General features: G+C 33.9%; 1 protein-coding gene across 4 annotated transcripts in view; it reads right to left on the reverse strand.

Moving 5' to 3' along the window:
• Positions 1 to 19,591: 19,591 nt before the first annotated feature.
• CDH9 (cadherin 9) overlaps positions 19,592 to 22,383 on the reverse strand; it is a 94,494-nt gene continuing 91,702 nt past the window's right edge. For 3 of the 4 annotated variants that reach the window (XM_077745331.1, XM_077745330.1, XM_077745333.1), the window contains one exon: positions 19,592 to 20,383. In XM_077745331.1, the coding sequence (XP_077601457.1) occupies positions 19,896 to 20,383 (488 nt within the window). In that variant the 3' untranslated portion in view covers positions 19,592 to 19,895. Of the gene's footprint in view, positions 20,384 to 21,488; positions 21,498 to 22,383 lie in introns of all 4 variants that reach the window. The other variant, XM_077745332.1, reaches the window with a different exon arrangement.

Consider the following 22,383-nt stretch of genomic DNA (forward strand, 5'->3'; position numbering starts at 1 on the left):
TTTCTGTGATTCAAACCTTGAAAGGTCAAAAATATTAGCTTCCAGGTTGAGGGAGGAAATGCCCAGAGATAGGATGGACTAAACTTCATAGCAAATCATTAACCTACAAGACTCTGAATTGGGTGGCTGAGAGTATTTAACATCACAACAAGTTGAGTTTGATAATTTTGAGGAACTGAACATTCCAAAACCTATAACCAAATATCTATCATGTTTTTGAAACCGAATAACCTTTGGAAAGCTTATTACCTATGCATCCATGTGCCAGATAGAAATTTAACTCCTTATCAGATAAGTCTGAGATAGTATATTGACTCTAGTTCATCTATTGCTTACATCATTATTTCTAGTAATTTACCCTTTACATATGTTTCCACCTTTACTGCATTTTATTAGAGATGATAGAGTAGGCAAAGAGCAATGTTTTAGGGGTTAAGCACATGAATCTTGCTCCTATTCTAATGATTGACATCAGTGATATAACCACACTAGCTGCAAGAGGCTTTAGGATTAATTATTTATTGTGTATGACCATTGGCTAGGCTAAAGATATTATTACTCTGAAGGAAAGCTGTAATAAATATTAGGTTACAATTAGCAATCTGGCCCATATTCTACTAAATTAATGGTAAAGAGGCAATTGCATTTTTTATTATATCCAATGGGTCACCTGCCTTCAATATACTAGTAATAGATGGTAAGAAACAACTTAAAAAAAGTCAACTCAATAAATACAACAAAAGACCTTTACTAAAATTAATTCCCATTTCTTGATTGAATATTTACCTGTATCGTTTTTCCTTCATCTTCTTTTCTTATTTAATTCACAATGGCATTGTCCTACTGACACTATTTTACCCATATTACACTCATAAAAACAAAACAAGAATCTCTTGCTTCCAGCTCATGTTCCATCTAATCTTCTTGTGTTATAGCTATATTGAGGATAGTTATCACTAGTGATAAAGATAAAATAAATATAAGCCATGAACTTTTTTTTTTGGCTAGTCAGTGTGTGTCTGTGTGTGCGTATGTGAAGGACTGGTTTGGAGAAAATCCAATCCATGCAGTTGTTTCCAATTTTGCTATGAGCCTAAAACTACTCTAAAAAGACTTTTTTAAAAAATGTTTTTACTTATTTGTGTGTGAGAGAGACAGAGAGACAGTGTGAGCAGGGGAGGGTCAGAGAGAGAGAGAGATACAGAATCTGAAGCAGGCTCCAGGCTCTGAACTGGCTCTCAGCACAGAGCCTGACATGGGGCTCGAACCCACAAAGTGTGAAATCATGGCCTGAGCCAAAGTTGGACGCTTAACCAACTGAACCACCCAGGCACCCCGAAAATAGTCTTTAATAAAATAAATATAAAAATGAACAACAAAAATGTTTAGATTCTCAAGAAATAAAGCATATCCACACACAAAAACAAGTATTCAAATGCACATTGCAGTTTTAAAATAGTCAACACGTGGAAATGAATTAATTGGCGAATGGATGAACACATTTTGATATATCTAAACAATGAAATAATATTTGGCAATAAAAAGAAATGAGTGCTGACAACGTGCTATAGCATGGATAAACTTTGAAAACATTGTGCAAAGTGAAATAAGCAAGTCATAAGAGGCCACATATTGTATGATTCTATTTATATGGAAGGTACAGAATAGGCAAATTTATAGAGACAGAAAGTATGTTACTGTTTGCCTAGTGTTGGGAGGGAAACTTACTACCTATGTACCTATGTGAAAGATAGAGGTTTCTTTCTTATCATATAAAGGTCTTATCTTGTATACTGGCTCTGCTTCATCTATTTCTTACATCATTGTCCCTTGTAATTTACCTGCATACATATATTACCACCTTCACTACATTAAAGGCAGTAGAATAGTCAAGGAATACCTTTTTAGTGGTTAAACACATGATAGATGGAAAATAGAAGGGTAACAGCTAAGGGGAGTGGAGTTTTGAGGGAGATAGTAAAAATGTCCTAAAATTTCTTGAACGTGTGGTACTAGATGCAAAATGTATTAATGGATACACAATTTTGTGAAAATACTAAAAAGTGTTGAGTAATGCAGTCTAAATTGGTGACTTTTATGGTTATGAAATATATTTTGATTTCAAGTTGTAAAATATCATTTAAAATTTTTTTTATAGAAGAAGGGACCTGCAAAGGCAAAGCTTCCTGTGGTTCATGAAAGCCACAAGACATCCCTGACTATATGCTATCAGAGGCTTGGAATACGTTTGCCCTACACCGCTGTTTTTGCCCCTGCTTCTATTTCTGACCTCAAAATTCAGAAGCAGAGGCAAGCCAATACCAATAATGTTTACCTATCAGATCTGTCAGTCCCATTCTATGTAATTTTGAAAGCATACAAATAGTTCATGAGATATTTATGGTTAAAAATACCTCTGGTTCTGAAAAAAAATACAAAATATCTGACTCTGGGTAGCAGGTACACAGCTGAACTCAGCCCTTTCTCTAGCATGGCAGATTTCCTGAATGACCTCAGTCTGGATCAAAATTGGAACAGAAATAATGCTCTATAATTTTCATAAATGTAGCATATATTAAAAGAGAAAAAAAACTCTAAGAAAAATTCAGTAGAAATGCTGGTCCTTATTCTGATATTTAAATAAAAAAATACAGGCTGGGAAATAGCAAACTGAATAGGACACTAAAGCCGTGGCTGGATTTTCAGATAGAATTTACTAAGTACAGGACGTTTCATCTAAATGGTATTAGGATTCCAGTTCCCCTAAGGATAACATTTGGTGAATGTTCACAAATCTAAAATTGTTCCTATCCTAAATTTGGAGGACAGCTAATACATAAGCTAGATTCAGGTTTTTTTTTTCTTCCAAATACATGGATTTTTTGGCAGTTAATTATACCCTTTTATGATGAGAACACTTGAATTAAATTATTTAATAATCATCTTTTTGGGGGTTGTGGTACAGTTAGGCTGTAACAGAGGTACAACAATAATTTAGCCACTTAAAAAGGCTCGGAATTCCTTTCTCTTTCACGTACCAAATCACGGACAGTATGACGGTGAGCTGCCAGCTCTGCACCTTGGAAGCCTGGCTCTGGTCTCCGTGATCTCCAGCCCCACACATTCCAGCTGACATCTGAAGCTACTTTGTCTTCTCATCATGGACTAGTATATTTAACTTATTCACTTTTAGAACTCTTCACCTTTAGAGTTCATTATTTTTTAAAATGTTTATTTATTTTTGAGAGAGAGAGAGAGGCCGCGAGAGAGGGAGAGGGAGACACAGAATCTGAAGCAGGCTCCAGGCTCTGAGCTGACAGCACAGAGCCCGATGCGGGGCTTGAACCCACAAACCAGGAGATCATGACCTGAGCTGAAGTCGGATGCTCAACCTACTGAGCTACCCAGATGCCACCATTTGGAGTTCATTATTTAATCCATCTTTAAGGAAGCAGATTAAGGAAGCAGATTTTTGGTTGGACTAAAATAAGTGGTTTAGAACCTGTCACAGCCTTCCGATAAAATACTCTGGATTATTTTACAATAGTCACATCTGTAGAATCTAGAGGCAGGCTGACTGAGGGATATTTTCAGCTTTATTGCTTAGTAACTGTGAGAACTTACACATGAAGCTCGCCATTTAATGGCTCTGTATCTGTTAACTCATCTCAGAAATGCATGTTCTAATAACCATACCTCAAAGATATATTAAATCAATTAATAAATGTAAGGAGCCTAGAAGAGTAGCAAAGCCATAGTTAATGCTCAATAAGTAATACTGAGTCCACTAAAATATTAAGTATCTTGAAGTAAGGTAAGATGTTGTTTTGTTTATCATTTTATCCCCAATGCCCAAAGGGCCTGGTAAATAGTAAGCACTGAAATGTTAGAGTTAATACATATTGAGGCATTACACAAAATATTCTTACATTTATCTATTTGTTAAAACAAAAAATCTAATATTCAAAATGGTTTGTTGTAATTGACATAGCATAACATTTGTGAACTAACATATAGGGATGCATCTGTCTAACTTGAATGCTGGGTCTTCACCCCCTAAAGGTTTATTTAAATTCTAAGTCACATTTGCCTTCTCAATAAAGTAAGACTACTAAAAGCATACCTTTCAAATATTATTTAAGGATCAGGTAATATGATATACCTGAAGTGCTTAAGATGATGATTAGAAAAATGATAAATGTATTACTGGTATTATTACTACTAATATTACTTCCCATTTGGATAATCATTAAAAGTGTAGGGGATCTCTTTATGCTGTAATTACATTAACATTCACTAAACCTACTTTATACCCTTGTTATTTTGTCTTTCATTAACTTTTAAAATGCTTGTTTTCTCAGTAGACATGTTTCATACCATTTTATATTCCATCTGCTCTCACTGGTATATGACTGCAATGAATGCCAGGATGGTGATTCATCCTAGTGATTTAGAGAAAGTGGTCTTTAGATTTAAAATCAAGTAAACCAGTTTCTCTGTGATCAATTACTCATGTCTTTATTTCAGGAAAGAGATATTATTTAACGGGGCTGTCACTCAGTAACCTCTCAGAAACTTGGTTTCCTCGAGATACCCTCTTCATTTAAATGAATTATTCTTTGCCATCATGCCAAACAATAGTAGTACTTCTCTTAGGCAGGGGTTCATTGTTTCTATAGGCACTGTTGGAAGAAAGCTCTTCACAGATTCTTTGACACTTATTGTCCCTTTGGTATTTTTCTCACTGACAAAGGACAAGAAAATGATCTTTGACCTTATCATTATTATTCAGTAAGTCTTTTTAGTGGAGACAGTCCCTTGGGAAAAATTGTTGTCATCCATTTACTTTTCTTCCTACAGAATTATTTTGAATACCTTCTGGCTTTTAGGAGGTAAGGTTTTCCTAGTCGGCTCTCCTCTTTGAAGGCAAGGAATATTCTTCCCAAATATTTTCATTTGGGTAACCAACAAATATATGTATTATTAATTCCATTGTATTGGCATATGCTATGTGCTAAGGATAAGCAGGATTTAGACTCTGTATGTATGTTGCTAGTGTATTAAGGGATCGAATTTATTAAATTTTGAAAAATGAAAGAAAAGATATACATTCACCCAGCATATTATTTGGGTTCACTCTTGAACTTTGAATGTCTTTATTTTACTTTGTCACTATGTTCAAAGACTGTATGTTACCAAGAAATAGGAGTCATTTATTTTAGACATAAAAGATCTTTCCTTCTCATATTTTCTACTGAAACAGTGCCAAGATTAATAAACTAAGGAAGCCCACCAAATCATCAAAATGATCACATTTCATGAGAACTTATTAACTTTCAGGTTTTAGGAATCCAGAAGCCTTTATATATCTACAGGTTTATTAACATTAGAAAGTTATTGCCATAATGCTAAGGTGTAATACTACCCAAATGATCTTTTGTTTTTGGCATAGTATATATTTTTTTGGTATGTGGAATAATTGTGTAATTGTAGTTTGACCTTCGGAATGTTTTAGAAAAGTAGTCATCTATAAATGTAAGCTAATTACTTTCTTACATATGCAATTATAAGAAATCAATTAGGAATCTCTCATTGGGTCTCTTAACTCTGTCCCCTCTTCTGTGTATAATCCTTCTCTTCAGTTATTGAACATGTTGACATCTTTCTTTTTTGATTAATTAAACATAAGATGAGGACAAAGTATGTCATTAAATACTTCTTTGAGGTTTACAAATGGACCCATGAAATATCTCTACCCTCCAATTACCAACCATGTACTATTCACCTCATTTTATGTACTTAGAATTACAGAGAAGCAGAGGGATCGTCATGAGGTGCCAAACGTTAGAAAAGATCTTGTTCAGGGTGCCTGGGTGGCTTAGTCGGTTAAGCGTCCGACTTTCGCTTAGGTCATGATCTCGCGGTTCGTGGGTTCAAGCCCCGCATCGGGCTCTGTGCTGACTGCCAGCTCAGAGCCTGGAGCCTGTTTCAGTCTGTGACTCCCTCTCTCTCTGACCCTCCCCTGCTCACGCTCTCTCTCTCTCTCTCCTAGAAATAAATAAAACATTAAAAAAAAAAGATCTTGTTCATGGAAAACTGTCATTTTGATTCCCTTCCTCAATGTACAGGGGAGGAAATGATTCTTTCCCAGTGCTGCTTGCTATATACCAAGCTACCCCAAAACTTAGGGGTATAAAACAAAAGATTTTACTTAACTCATCATTTCATGGGCTAGCAGTTTGGCCAAGGCTCAAGCCGGGTGTCCACATATTGGTTGGATATTATTTTCTGGGTTTGTTCACCATTCTGGGGGATTAGCTGGAGTAGCTAGAGGCTCTCTTTATATGAATATTTTATCTTATATGCCAGGCTGGTAGCCAGGCTTGTTCACTTGAGGGCAGGTTATTTCTCAGGGCAGGGGTGGAACTGCAGGCTCAGAACTTGGACAAATCATTTCTGCCACATTCCATTAGAATAAAGCAACTAGAAATACCAGCAGCCTAAATTCATGGCCTGGGGAAAGAAATTATGATTCTTTTTTGTTTAAGTTTATTTTTATTTATTTTGAGAGAAAGATGGAGAGTAAGTGGAGGAGTGGCAGAGAGAGAGACAGAGAGGGAGAGAGAGACAGAGAGAGACAGAGAGAGAGAGAGGATCTGAAGCAGTCTCTGTGACTCCAGAACAGAACTTGATGAGGAGCTCAAAACTCAAAAACTGTGAGATCATGACCAGAGCCGAAATCAAGAGTTGATGCTTCACTGTGAGAAATTAAGCATGAAGCATGCTGAAGGTGCCCCACGAAATTATAATTCTTGATGGGAGAAACTGTAGACAATCTTTGTCCAGTTTTTAAATGTACCATCCATAGGTCTACCGCCCAGAGTCAGATCTTCACAGTCATGTGAAGTGTTGCTCCATGAGAATCCAAGAAAATTCACCTGAACAGATCAGAGATACATTACAAAAATATAATCTGGCTTCCCTTCTCTTCTTAATTAGATGCTGACTAAGTTCCTATATAGGAAAGTTGCTTTATTGTTGTCATCAAAGCAGAAGAGAGAGAACAGAACAGGATGTCTTTTTGGAAAAATGCAGCATGTGTCTCATAACTTTGAATGGTGGGTAATACTCTGTAGGTCCTTTTCATTTCCGTTTAGATGTTTAAAACTTTGATAATAAAATGGCTGATGATAGTGGGCTAAGAACGAGTATGGAATAACAGAGTACCCATGGAAAAGATGGAGGCTATCTCCAAGTTCCTCAATTCTGCCTCTCCCTCACATTTTCCATGACATGTAGAAGGCAAAGAGTATCTTAGAACTTCTGAAATACCACATGCATAAGTACATAAACCAGAGAAAATGTGCTTGTATTAAAGAGACTGATGATCTCTAGAAAAAGAGAAAACTTTGATTTGTGAGTGTGAAGGCAGCTGGTCAAATCAGTATATGATACTGTGCAAAAACTGACTCAGTGCCTCAAGGCAAGTAGGTAGTGCTTTCACACTGAAGCAAGCCAAAGTAAATTAGTGATGATGGTTGCTTGATAACATCAAAAGTGGAAATAGTAAAAAACTATATATAACTTAAATAAAATAAGCAAGATAAACCAAGGAAACATGTGTGTGTTTTCTTGTTTACTATCTCTCCTGGCTACATATTTTTATTCCTATCAAGATGCATTATGGCTTTGTACTGATAAAGGACATTTATATAATGAAAGATAATAAATGCCGTAGGAGCACATGAGAACTTTCATATGAGCATATTATTCCTTAAATCATTGTCATCTTTGTTCTCAGTGGATTAGAGCTTGACTCATTTCTATGGTTGATTTTGTTCTATTTGGGATTTAATTTTAAATTAATTTTTAATGAGGTAATTTCCTTTTCCTCATAAATTGAAGAAGAATAAGGATGAACTTTCTTCTTTCTTCCTCAAAATAGAATTCAACTTAAAAAATATCTTGAAAATGCAACTATCCTTTGAGATTTGTAGCATATTTTTTAGCTTAGGGCTTTTCTTTTTGATCACTTACATTTATGATTTTCCTCTTGGACCTTTCATAGAAATCTATAAAAAGAGCTTTTCTCTCAAAGATGAGCAAAATTTCCTCTAACTCTTAAGTTCACTTCATTGGTCCCAATTCACAAAGGTGTTTTTGCTGCATATGCAGAAATTCACAAAAAATATATGCCTAAAATTGTTAAGTACACATTAGTTTTTCTTGGGAAATATTATTTTATTTATTGGTTTCTGATGCCTGGTGGCATGTATATTTATTCTTAAAAGGAAAATGAATATAGTATTTAGAGAATCAATGAAAGATATTTTGTTAAGCTGCTGAAAATAAAAACATGTTAATTAATTTGTCATATATGATCTAATGGCAAGCAGTTTAGCTGTATTAGTTTCAACTGAATTAGATTAGATTTTTAAATAATTTTTTTAGAAATTCAGATCACTCCTTCATTTAACAGAGATTTGCATTTAAATATCTATGTTAACATTATTTAACATTGTTTCTAAATTATTTGTTATTCAGTGAGTAAAACTGATGGTTATTGCATTAAAGTTTTAATGAATAAAGGTTGAGAATATTTAATATAACTTCATGATAATAAGTATGAGAGTAGATTAATAATGAAAAAATGCAAAATATGATCTTTCGTTATAGCTGGAAGGTTAAGGAATTAATTTCACAGACCATGAAATGGAAATAACTTCCCCACTATTTTATTAACTGATGCTTAGATCAGTATAATCAACTCTCCTATTCAGAGCATGCCTATCTTCTGATCTGGTAGCAGTAGATCGACATTTCCATCAGTTCATTAGGTTAACATAATTCAATAAATAAATACTCAAGTAAGAACTACATCATATTACATGATTATTTCTTGATAAGATGCCTATTTCATTACACAAATACATCAACAGTTCTAAAACTGAAACAAGTGTGAATTTGTTAGCAACATTTTTTGTAAGTTAGGCAATTTATTAGCATGATCCAATCAATACAGGAAGCTACCATTCACCCAGAATACAAGGGGAATATTTAGAATACTGTAAACTTCCCAATTAGTTCTTTCTTACCAGTTAAGTGAGTTGTAATTCAAAGTATGTTTATTTCTATAAAAATTAAAATCTGAGTATATAAACACTCTCAGATGACATATATGAATAACCTTCTACACTTTCAGAAGATATTATTATATCGATGCTATATTTTAAATATAGATATAAATATTCTATCGAGATTAAATGTGTTTTAGTTTTACACTTGACAATATCCAAAATTTTCCATCGTTGAGAAGATAATGGCTTCCAGTTATGGAATGAAAAATTTATATATAAAANAGAATTTGTGGATATATGTGTGATGCAAAGTGGAAAGTCATCAAAATTTCTCCCTGGGTTACCTCAGTCATTTGCTTTAAATGAATATACACGGGAAAAAAAGGCCATATATTTTATTCAGTGGCCAAAGGGAAAAATAATGAGACCAATGTCACCATTGCCCATTCCTCTATTCTTTCCTCCTAATAAGTTGTTCCTAATTTCCAAATTGACCTCTTTAGAATGACTGTGGGTAATGATAAGTTCAATATTGCTTCTTGACATTAGACTTAATTGCTGCCAGGCACCATTTTAATTTGCTTCCTCTACAGATTAATTCAAAAGTGGTCTTTCAAAGGTTTGAAACTATGATATGGAAATGCAAGATACAAGGTCTCACTTCTGACCTCAAATTTTTGTTTTTTGCTTTCTATTGTTTCCTCTGCCCCAGTCCTATCTGAGAGAATGTGGCAAGCTTCCACTATTACCTGGCTTCAATGTGCAAATACACATTTGGGCACCTGGTTGGCTCAGTTTATTAACCGTCAGACTTCATCTCAGTTCATGTTCTTGTAGTTTGTGGGTTTGAGCCCCACATCAGACTGTGCTGTCATCTCGGAGCCTGGAGCCTGCTTCAGATTCTGTATCCCTCTGTCTCTCTCTCTCAAAAATAAATATTTAACAAATTTTTAAAGAAGTGTGAATACAAATTTGCCTATTATTATTAGCATTAACAGAAGGGTAAAAATAAACTCAAATATATTTTAATTTTGAGGAAAAGTAGATATATCTAATTCTACAAATACTCCACATGAGTTATTATCCAAGGCAAAGTATTTAATTTACAAAATTTTGTGGGAATTTCTCCAAATCACAGCTTAATTTCCCCAACTAATGAAAAAAAACACAACAGAAATCCATATAGTAGCATTTTTAAATTATTTTTTAAGCTTATTTATTTTGAGAGACAGAGAGGGAGACAGTGCACATGAGTCGGGGAGGGACAGAGAGAGAGAGGGAGACAGAGAATCTCAAGGAGGCTCCATGCTGTAAGCAAGAAGCCCTACCTGGGCTCAGTCCTACAAACTGTGAGATCATTATCTGAGCCCAAATCAAGATTTGGACACTTAATTGACTGAGCCACCCAGGTGCCCAGCAGAGTATCAATTTTTAATACATTGTTTTATATGCTGCAGTTTTGTTAGCCTTTGCTATTTATTATTAGATATTATATGTCTTCAGATTCTGATATTATCCTTATCTAGAACTTGCTTGTGTAATTTCAGATCTTTTCATTTACAAGAAAAGTATTTTATATCCTTTAGTTTTTCAAAATTCTAAACTGTTAGTTGACATATTATTATTATTTTTTTTAATTTTTTTTTTATGTTTTATTTATTTCTAGGAGAGAGAGACAGTGTGAGCAGGGGAGGGTCAGAGAGAGAGGGAGTCACAGACTGAAACAGGCTCCAGGCTCTGAGCTGGCAGTCAGCACAGAGCCCGATGCGGGGCTCGAACCCACGAACCGCGAGATCATCACCTAAGCGAAAGTCGGACGCTTAACCGACTAAGCCACCCAGGCGCCCCAATTATTTTTTAATTATTTTATTTCTAAATTAATCTTTACACCAACAGTGGGCTCAAGCTTACAACCCCAAGATCAAGAGCTGCATGCTCTACTGACTGAGCCAGCCATTTCATTATATTTTAAATCAAATTGAATATTATTGATATTATCTGAGACAAATATATGATTAAAAGTTCCTAACTCATTGCTACTACCATGCTTTCCATGTTATAAAATGATGTCCTAATATATAGGATACTGGTTAAAAGCAGAGCCTACTGTATTGAGTTAGGTTGCCTACATTTAAAGCTTTCCTTCATGTTTTACTAACTTGTAACAAATAAATTTTAGTTCCCTATTCTATATGAAGACAAAGATAATACCTAAATAAAAGACTTTTGAGACTTAAGTGAGTAATCCCTGTAAAACGCTGAATACAGTGCCTTGCACTTGGAAGCATCAGTACATCTGAATGTAGCTATTCTCTTTCTCTATTTACCAACTTCCTTAGTCTGTCAAAAAACCAAATTTGCATTACACTATAATTAAAATCACAAATATGCTCTATACTAAATTGTTGCATTTAATAAATGCAATGATAATTTGAGCAATTTCATCTTTAAGAGAACCATTATAAAGTATCTCTTAAGTATTTTAGAGTATTACTTAATGTTTATAAAATCATATTTTATGTTTTTAACGTTATCAAACTACAATTTTTAGATATCTAAAACTTAGTTGTAATTTGTTTCTTGTGGTCTCCTGAACACGTAGATGGACTCCCACTCAAAGTGTGGTTTGGATGCAGAGACCAAAGACGCCATGCATACACACCAATAAGGTATGAAAAGCTTTATTATTTATATAATTGACACCTCTTGGAAGAACACTGTAGCCTCTCAAGTAAATCCAAAATGGCTAAGTTTTATTGTGGTTAGTGAGTAAGGCTGGATGAAACTTTGGTCCTAGGGGTAGGATGTACATGAATTGAATTTCCTGTCTGACCCCACAGAAGGAAGGCCCAGACTTTTATCAGCTAGTCTAGACTTGGGGCTCAAGGAAAAGAGGGAAGGGTAAGCCTTTCAAGCTCTCAGTAGTTAAATATCAAAAAATGGTGTCAGTGTCTTCATTACACTGTGACCTTAAATTATAATTTGAATCAATACTTTCCATTAAAATCATTACTTTTCTCAGTACATTATTCCTATAATTAATATAAAAAGGTGCCAATGTGTTTCCTATGAAAAAAAGAAATTTGAAACTAACAGACCACACAACTGAGCCATTCTTACAAAGTTGGTATTAGAGAGAGGTTATAAATGTGATATACTCTGATGATTATAACATTTGAATCAAATATATAGAGACATACTTTATTTGGCTTAGTTGCTATTATGCGCATAATATTCTAGAGCATGTTGTACTTGATTATTAAATGAATGTGAACATACTGAATTTCCAAGTATGTGAAGGTATTAAATGAATTTTGCAGGATTATATACAGTGAAAAGTAGAATTGAATTGGCATAATAAAATCAAACAGACAAAACCAGATCTGACTGTTTATATTCATCTCAAGAATATCACTACCCAAAATGTATTTCCTTATAATACTTACATGCGAGGATATTAGTAATGATTATATACTAAATTTATAAAAATTAAATTTAAATAAATAACATTTATCAGTAATAGCATTCATATTTTTTTTTTAGAATTCTGGCCAGTGTTTTATAATAACATTGTTACAAACTCAAATGCCTAATGCCTATGAGGAATAGGCAGACCATATAAATTAATAAAGCTGTTGTGTAAATGTCCTTAGAGAAATTTCTGGTGGCCAAGGAGTTGAAATATTTTCTTCAAACAAGTGAAACTTCATGGTACCAATACAGTTAGAGCATAAAGACAATTGATTACTAAAGCATTTTTGTTTGTGTAAAACATAATGGAACTATAATATTAGACACAAATGTGCAGTAACATCATTTAAGAGATATGTAGACAAAATTATCCTAAACGTGATGGGAAGAAGGAACAAGAAAAACAGACTGAAAGTTCTTGACATGGGACATACGACTCCAGACTCCAATTCTGGGGGAGAGACCCAAGGAATGTGCAGGTGGATGGTAGGAGGAGGTACCAGGATGCATCTGGCTTAAGAAGGGAGTTAATCCCACTCACTGGAGCAGTTCAGTGACTGAAGGAAAGATTTCTTCAAGAAGAAGAAATTAGCTCTCCACGATTTTTTGTTTGTTTCTTTGTTTGTGCTTCTGAATTTCTAATTTTAAATACCTGACAGTTTGGAGCTGAATTAGTAATAAGGATATGTAGAAAACTGCACAGGGAACTTGTATGTCATAGCATACATAATTTTGGTTATATTGAAATTAATTACAGTGAAAATGCAAGTCACATATTTGTGAAAGATGTTTATAATATATGTTATTGAAAAATGACTATCATCAAAATTACATAATTATGTGTTTAGAAACAATATGAAAATAGCGGACATGAACTGGCAATTGGTGAGATTTACTGAGTGACACATAAATGTAGCAGAAAGCTGCCTAATTTCACTACTAGCTTCTACAAGAAAATCCAGAGGGAATTACATATAGGTGAAATACCTTGACTTCTCAATGCTGGTGATTTTTGTTACACTTTTTAACACTATATAGGAAATAATATTCTGTCAAACAACAAGAACAAAGACTACAGGTAAGTTAAGGCCCAATGTCTGTACATTGCTAGTGTGAACGTAATGACTTAAATAGCTGGTGTTTTTATTTCATATAAACTGTTATTAAACAATGCTTATTTATTTTTATTTTTAATGTTTATTTATTTTTGAAAGAGACTGAGCTCAAGTGGGGGAAGGGCAGAGAGAGAGAGAGAATGAGAGAGAGAGACAGAGATTGGGAGACACAGAATCTGAAACAGTCTCCAGGCCCTGAGCTCTCAGCACAGAGCCTGATGTGGGGCTTTAACTCTGAAAGATGGGGTGATGGTCTAGGCCGAAGTCAAATGCTTAACCGACTGAGCCACCCAGGTACCCCCAAACAATGTTTATTTTAAAAAATAATCACACATCATTACTGAAATTTGGAAAGTAATTAAACATATTTAAGTAAGAAAACATTTTCTTAGAGTTGTTCAGCTTGCCTTTACTCACAATTACCCAAATGTGAGAAAAGAGGGCTAAAAACAGTACAATAATTAGGTGATTATAAAGATAATTAAAACTGCCAAAAGAAAGCTGTTTGTTTGATTCTTTCTTTGTGTTGGCTTGTGTTTTGATACTGACATTTAGAATTGATGGTCTGAAATCTAATAAAATCCCATTACCATATTCTTTTAGAAGCACAGATCATTGAATACAATTTTAGTTTAGTGAGGCTTTTTTAAAAACTGGAAAAAATTAGTCATGCTTTTCTGTAATTTTGAAAAGATCCTTTTAAATAGTGATCTAATCATTATCCACCAGAATTCAGCATACAGTACTTAGATTTAACAGTCTAGGTGATAATCGGTGCTGTGTTGAAAGCATGTACATTGGTATGAATTTGAGTATAATTATTTTTTGTTTACATTTGTTTATTTTAATCTCCTATGTATTCATAATATTTTACCAAATTAAGAAAAGTATTATATCTAAATATTGAGCATGTCACTTAACATTTAACAGATATTTGCTGCATGTTAACAAGATATGATTTGGGAAGAAAGGATGTCATCTCAGGTTAACCCCAAAACTGGACCCTGGGTTTTCAGAAGCTCCTCACATCCTTCTCCTGTTCGTGCAATGTACATTGTTTTTGCTGACCATTCTCACACCAGGGGCTGTTTCAATGATGCATCCTTGAGAGAATAAGGAGTTGTTGAGACCATCTAGGCTGAGTATGTGACTTATGTGACTGAATCCAATTAAATCCTTGGTATAGATTTTTAAGATTCTGGCCGGCATGTACAGAAATGTATCTTGTCCTGTTGCTGCTCAAGATAAGCCTCGTATATGAGTTCCCTTGCTTATTAAACCTGCAGCCAGCCAGCCTCAAGGGGCCTTCCTCTTTCTTCCATCTCCCCTGCCCTGTGTGTGGAAGGGCCAGGTTTTGAACCAATTCTACATTCTAGTAGAAATAGGCAGGTGAAATGATTAAATGATAAACACGTTATGCATCGTGTTCAATAGTGATATTTTCTGTGGAAAGTATTTATTTTAAAATAAACTGGGAAAGGAGAAATGCGTTTGGGGAGGTGTAGTTTTAAGTGACGTTTGGACCAGGACTTGAAAGAAGTTCTGTGGTTAACTTCATGGATATCTGGGGAAAGCTAATTTCAAGGATAGTGATCAGTAATTTCAAAGAGAAAGTGCTTAGCATTTTTAAGGAACAAGGAACTCATAATAGCTAAAGTGAAATGAGTGAAGGAATTAGAGGAGAATAAGATCAAAGAGATACTGGGTACTTGATCTGTGACCAGGTAGATCCTCTGTGAGGACTGACTTTCACTGTGATGAAAAATTGATAAGTTTTGAATAGAGAAGTGAGGTGCTCATGCTTATCTAATTAAAAGGAAGGAAGGGAGGAAGGTGAAGGAAAAGAAAGAAAAGAGGAAAAAAAGAGAGAAAGAGAGAGAAAAGGAGGGAGAAAGGAAAAAGGGGAGGAAGGAAGGAAGGAAAGAGGAAGGAAAGAAGGAAGGATGGAAGGAAGGAAGGAAGGAAGGAAGGAAGGAAGGAAAGGAAGGAAGGAAGGAAGGAAGGAAGGAGGGAGAGAAGGGAAGGGAAAGTAAACAAAGAAAAAAGAAGAAATGCACCCCATTCTGTATTCTCTGTTCAAAATAGATGGTAGGAGCCTCAGTGAGTAAGAAAGAACACTTAGAAGCATACTGCATGAATCCAGGTAACACTTTTAAGCCAGGATTGTAGCCGGGGATGTGATGAAAAATCATTATATACCCGACAAATTTTGAAGGTATAGTCAGTAGGATTTCTTAAAGTGCAGCATATGAAGGATTATAGATTAACAGAAATGAACAATGACTACAAGATTTTGGGCCTGGACAAGTAGTAAGATGTTGTTGTCTTTTATTGTTGTTGTTTTTCCATCAATTTGGGCCACTTTGAGATTAGAACAGAGTTTGGGGCCAAAATTAGAGGTTATAATTCGCACATATCCCACTTAATTAGGTATCCTAGTGGAAATTTAGAATAGTTCATTGGACATATGTTTAGATTATAGGAGTGAGGCAAAGATGGAGATCTAATTTTGAGAATTCTCAATTTATCTCTATATTAATATATCTATATGTGTATGTAGATATTGATATAAATATGCATAGCAACTGGGAAGGTGTATAGATCATCAGGAGCTAAAATTTAAATTAGGAAAAGAAGGGGCGCCTGGGTGGCTCAGTCGGTTGAGTGTCCAACTTTTCGCTTAGGTCATGATCTCACGGTTCGTGAGTTCGAGCCCCGCGTCGGGCTCTGTGCTGACAACTAGCTCAGAGCCTGGAGCCTGTTTTGGATTCTGTGTCTCCCTCTCTCTCTGACCCTCCCCTACTCATGCTGTCTCTATCTCTCTCTCAAAAATAAATTAAAAAAATTAATGAATAAATAAATTAAGAAAAGAAAAGGAAAAAGAAGGCTCAGACCACTCTAAAATACAGAGTTAGAAAGAAGAAGCCAGTTAGGGAGGCTGAGTAAAATAAAAGAATACCCAACATAATAAGGGATCCCAGCAGCCAGCCGCAGTGCTTATGCCAAAGTGGAAGGAATAATTAACTAAGGTCATTTCAACTGCTGGCTATGGTAGGATTTTTTTTTTTCTCATTTGTTTGTTTCTTTTTGTTGATAATGCTATTTTCTTTTCTTTACTAAATTGATTTTTAAGTGACTGGAATCTATTTCATGTGTCTGAAGCAGGATTGAATATACTACTATACAGTCCATATTTGAAAGTTCAAATAATGTAGATAGGTTCCTCTCTCTGAAAAAAACTTCAGATATAAATATACACATATACATTTTGAATTTTTGAATATACAAAGTAAAACAATGATTGTTTTAATTATATTTGGAAAAAATGGTTACTCAACTAGCTTCAATTCTATCTTACGTTTAAACAGTCGAGCTAACTAATTTATTTTGTTTGGAAAGTAAACACCTTTAAGAATTAATTAAGAGTAAAGTAATTAATTAAGAGTAATTACTAATTAAGAGTAATTAATTAAAATTTAATTAAGGGTAAATATTATCATCTCTATTTTTTTAAAAAATTTTTAAGGTTTATTTATTTTTGAGAGAGAAAGACACCATGAGCAGGGGAGGGGCAGAGTGAGAGGGAGCCACAGAATCCAAAACACTCTCCAGGCTCTGAGCTGTCAGCACAGAGCCTGATGTGGGGCTCGAACTCACAAACTGTGAGATCATGACCTGAGCTGAAAGTGGATTCTTAAGCGGCTGGGCCACCCAGACACCCCTACTTTTTTGTGTGTGAAGAAGTTATCTTTTTTTTTATTTGTCAGTTAGGATTTTTTTTAATTTACACAAAAACTGATCAGGCTTCTAAATGCAGTTTTCCTACTATAGGAATTTCATAGATTATTAGAAAATTATAAAAATTATTAATATTTCACAAATCTTGTAATTTCTTTGACCAAATTGGACTCCTTGATTTATCGCAAAAACAATCGTATACTTAATAAGTATTAAATCTGTTAGCTCTGTCCTCATAAAGACATCAGTATATCAGTCATTCTCAGATCCAGGAAAGGGAGAACTCAAACCAGTTTCATTAAAGTGCTGAAAAATTATAATCAAATGAACGTTTCTTCATAATCATTCTTAGAAATGTAATGTGTCTAATTCTAGTAGTATTAATATGATTTACTCATTGCAGTTGTAGGCTTACAACTTCTAGGTAGCTTGGTTTGTTTGTTATGATGTGCTTAGTATTTGAAGCGTAGTAAATCCAGGCATGTGGTGTAACTACCAATTCCCCTTTTATGATTCAACATAATTTTGCTTTCTTTTCTAAGCAGCTGTTACACGTACAGTCATTATAGGCCTCTTTTTAATGTGTTTATTTCTTGCCACTTATTCTAGTGATTATAGAATAAGTGATTATAAAGAGGTTTAATAGATATCTAATTCATTTTTGCTGACTACTTTTAACTCAATGTTATCCTCCTCAAGTATTTGTCTGATTCATGCTGGAATAGCTCTAGCAATGGGAAAACTTACTTTCTAAAGTAAAAACACAAACAAAAAAACTTTCTAAACTAAAACTAAATTTCTTTTTTCTGGAAAATTCCAATGATTAGAAAAATTTCAAATGTTTCTTAAGTGCAAAGTATGTTTTACTTTCTCAGCATCAAATTAAATCCTTAATATGTGTCAACTACTTGTAGTAAAGTTCTTGAAATAGTCTTCAAAAATTTTATAACATAGTATCAGAATATACAAGTTTGTCTATAGCTGGCATGTGCTATTTAAATAGGCTTGGTAACAGACTGGTCAGTGTTAAATTTCTAAATAAATTCCACACTCGGAACCACCCTGGGTATGATATTTACTGCTTAAAGGATGAATAATAGAAGAGAAAGAAAAAGATAATTCATGGCACAGAAAATGAATAATGTGCAATCACTTTGTGAAGTTTCCAGTTTTTGGTTTAGGTTTTATTTTCCAGATGAAACCAAGTCAAGTTTTCTGCACAGCAGTCTCAAGAGATTTGCAAATAACTATTATGCACAATTGTGCCACTCTCTTCTCCTTTCTCGTGTCTTAATGGGTCCAAATTCTGTTTTCTGAACAATCCCAGTTACTATCAAAATCACACATTCCCTAAGGTTTTCTATCTCCAGTCTGCATGCCCCCTGTTCTTTCAAGATTTCCTCAAATGCAGTGACTTTGAACCTACCCAATGAAGTTTTCAATTAAAAAAAAATTCCTCTAGTTTGTTGGTATATATTTTAAATGTCACCCTGATTATATACCATGGATTATCTGACAAGGAAGAACAAACACAGTACTGTTCCTTTTCATTCTGAAAACTGTTCTGCTAAAGGAGGAGTGATTTACATTTTTTCCCTCATACACATAACACTTCTTATACACACTTCATATACTCTCAAATAAAATTCACTGGCTGATTCTATAGAAAAAATTATACAAAAACCATAATCATTCACAAGTATTTTATAATAGTTTATATTTCTAAGTTCTCATATCCTATTGATGGGTAGATATCAGTGGTTCAATAAGCATTTGTCTATATTTAAGTGGCAGAAACAAAATATCATAACTTATACTAAAGCTCTTTTATAGCCTTGCTACATTCTAGTTCCAAATCACATGCAGTTACTTAGCTGATTTTTCCCTGAGAGATGTAAAAAATTTCTGTTATAAGTGAGATGCAGAACTGCTTCTAGGAAGTAAATAAAATGATATTTATTTTTATAAATACTAGTTTATTTCATAAAAATACAAAAATATAAATATACATTTATAAAAATATGAATGAATTAACACAAAGACATTCTTCAACTAAATAAATATGGCAGTAATAGTCATTCCTATTTCTTTAGGGATATATTTTCATATTAATTTACAAAGCAGTTCCACAATGTTTAATAGTAAAGGTGACTATAAGTCAGTTAAGAAAACATTTATAAAGTCTTTATATTTAAGGAAAGGCACAAAAAGCCTTTTATGTAATTGTTATTGATTATTGATGTGATATACTTTCCTTCAGAGATTGTTAGGCAAAGAGAGTGAACTGGTTATTATTACTTTTTGTTAAAATCTATATCATTCATATTCATTCACAGAAACTTACTGATTAAGCAAACCCTTACTAAGACAACACCTACGTATTGTTTGTAATTTCGATTTTTAAAAAATTTCCTCCAAGGAAGAGAATGCAGGCCACTCAATCTAGTAACAAGAAGCGTACTTCCACTAACATGGATCAAGTCATACAATACTCTTAATCTCGGTCACTGTCATCACCCCCATACATATCAGCAAGCTTTTTAAAACGAGGTCCCCAGTCGCTGAGGTAATCATAATCTTGGTTACAATCTGCTGTGAGGGACTCCAAAGAACTGAGTGAATCGGCTATGGAATCATTCCCTTCATAGGCATATGTTGCCAGTGAATCATAAGGTGGTGCACTTGGGTCTGAGTCATTTTCTTTCAATCTTCGATGGATAAAATCTTGTACATCAATATTTTCCCACAGAGGCACAGTCCTCCTTATCTGAAAAATAGTTTCGGGCATTACATCCCTTCTAAGTTTACTGTCTTCTCTTGCTTCTGGATTCCTTAATGTGCCGATATCAAAAGCTTGGGTATCTTCTTCCCCACCGCCTTCATCGTTGTAGGTCACAATGTTGTCACGGACATCGTCTTTTGAAATTATAAGAGGTTCCTTTTTTCTCTGCCTCTTCAGTGCAGCAAACAGCACAACTAAGACTATTACAATAACAACAACACAGCAACAACAAAGAGAAAATAATGAGATTCCATGATTCAGGTTTAAATTAAACATAGCACATTTTGGAAAGGGAAGTTTGTGAGGTATGAGAGATGCTAAGATTTGTTTGGATAAAGACTATCTTATACAAATACACAGTGCATTGGGCCAATGACTAAATGTCCTGTATTGATAAAAGAACAGATATTACAGTCCATTTATTTACTTTCAAGAGTCACTCTCCTGTAGAGCTCTGGCACTGAAAAATCCTTATTCAGTTATGGCTATTTAGCCAACTGTTAATTATGTGATACCTCATTCCTCCCCACAGCATACTTGCTTAAAAACACTAAAATTCTAAAGCTACATTCATTATTATCCCAAGATAAATTGAGCCACAATTTAATACTCTCTTAATAACTCAAGAGAATATATGCAAAGCATTATCCATATATGCATATATGTGCAATACACATGTGATATATTATACACACATATATATGTGTGTATATATATACCTAAATATCTATGTGCTGCATATCTAATCTCTTCTAAAAACTCATATTTAAATTCCTTTATGGACCTGGTTTTGAAAGCATGCTTAAAATCTGAGCTATAACTCTATAAGCTACAATATAGAATTCAACTTCTTACTTATCTTTAACCTGTGCTCATCTTATAAGACAGTTCAGACTAAGTATCATGTTATTGAGGATTTTCTTGACTTATACAGGTACATTGGGACCTTCTGGCTAAACTGTTAATTATAACCGCTCTAATTGCTGTTTTGTTTGTATTATTTATATACTTGTGTTATTAAATTAATTGTGAACTCCCCCACATAAAATATACTATTATATTTTTTGTTATATTACTAAAATTTAACAAATGCATATATGCAACAATGAATGTAGGTATGCAACATAAATGCATTTTACAATTTATAAATACATTTTAAAATAAGAAAAAATAGATCATGTCCATTGAAAATGGACCAAGTCCCTAATTTTGTATATAAGAAAAATTAAGAATGAAATAAAGATAATCTTTCCCAATACACACTTACACATTGCATGGGAGAAATAAAAAACAGCTTTTTCTTACTATAGGCAGCTAAATGTTTTGTTAATACTATTTAGGTTTTATTAAAAAACAAGAAAATGTTGGCTCAAAGATCTATCATTTTTTTCTTGATCTTTGTGTTGAAATGACACAAAGCAAACTCATTTACACTGAAACCACACTTCACTGTGGCCCTTGAGTTCCCTGTAACTCCATTATAGCCTGCCCAATACTATTCTCATATCAGTCAACACACTATCCTTAGTTCCTAATAATTGGTAGAAAGAAAAAAATTATTAGAAACATCTTCAGTTAACTTCCATATAATAGGCTGTGGGTGCTGAGCTATATTCAGAATCATCTTAGAGAAAATAAAAAAAGAAAACTATTCAAAAACAATGAGACCTGTCTGTACTTTCTCCTATTAAAGGATGAACATAAATTAATTAACTCATTATAGATCTGAAATCTACCAATCTAGTGAATCATGATGTAGAAAAAAATATTTTTTCTAAATTTAAAGTTGAAATAATTTATAAATTTTCTACTTCCCTCAAAATTTTTATAAATTCTAACTATAAAAGAAGAACAACATAGTCAAATTATATTGAGGGTTCTTAGCTAATATAATATTTATTAACTCCCACAAATGGACCTTGGCTCCTGTTCTGAGATTTTTTTTCCTCTGTTGGGTCAAAATTATCTGCTTCGTTTCCCTAGACTGAAGTTATTAGTCTGGGTTATGTGAATTGAATTCAGAAATTCAATAACTGTGTGCAAACAAAAGATGTGGCAAGGATGTAGAGAAAGAGGAACCCTCTTGCACTGTTGGTGGGAATGCAAACTGGTGCAGCCAGTCTGGAAAACAATACAGAGGTTTCTCAAAAAGTTAAAAATAGAACTACCCTATGATTCCACAGTTACACTGCTAGGCACT

The sequence above is a fragment of the Crocuta crocuta genome, unplaced genomic scaffold (genome assembly GCF_008692635.1).
Source record: "Crocuta crocuta isolate KB4526 unplaced genomic scaffold, BGI_CrCroc_1.0 scaffold439, whole genome shotgun sequence".
Lineage (NCBI taxonomy): Eukaryota > Metazoa > Chordata > Mammalia > Carnivora > Hyaenidae > Crocuta > Crocuta crocuta.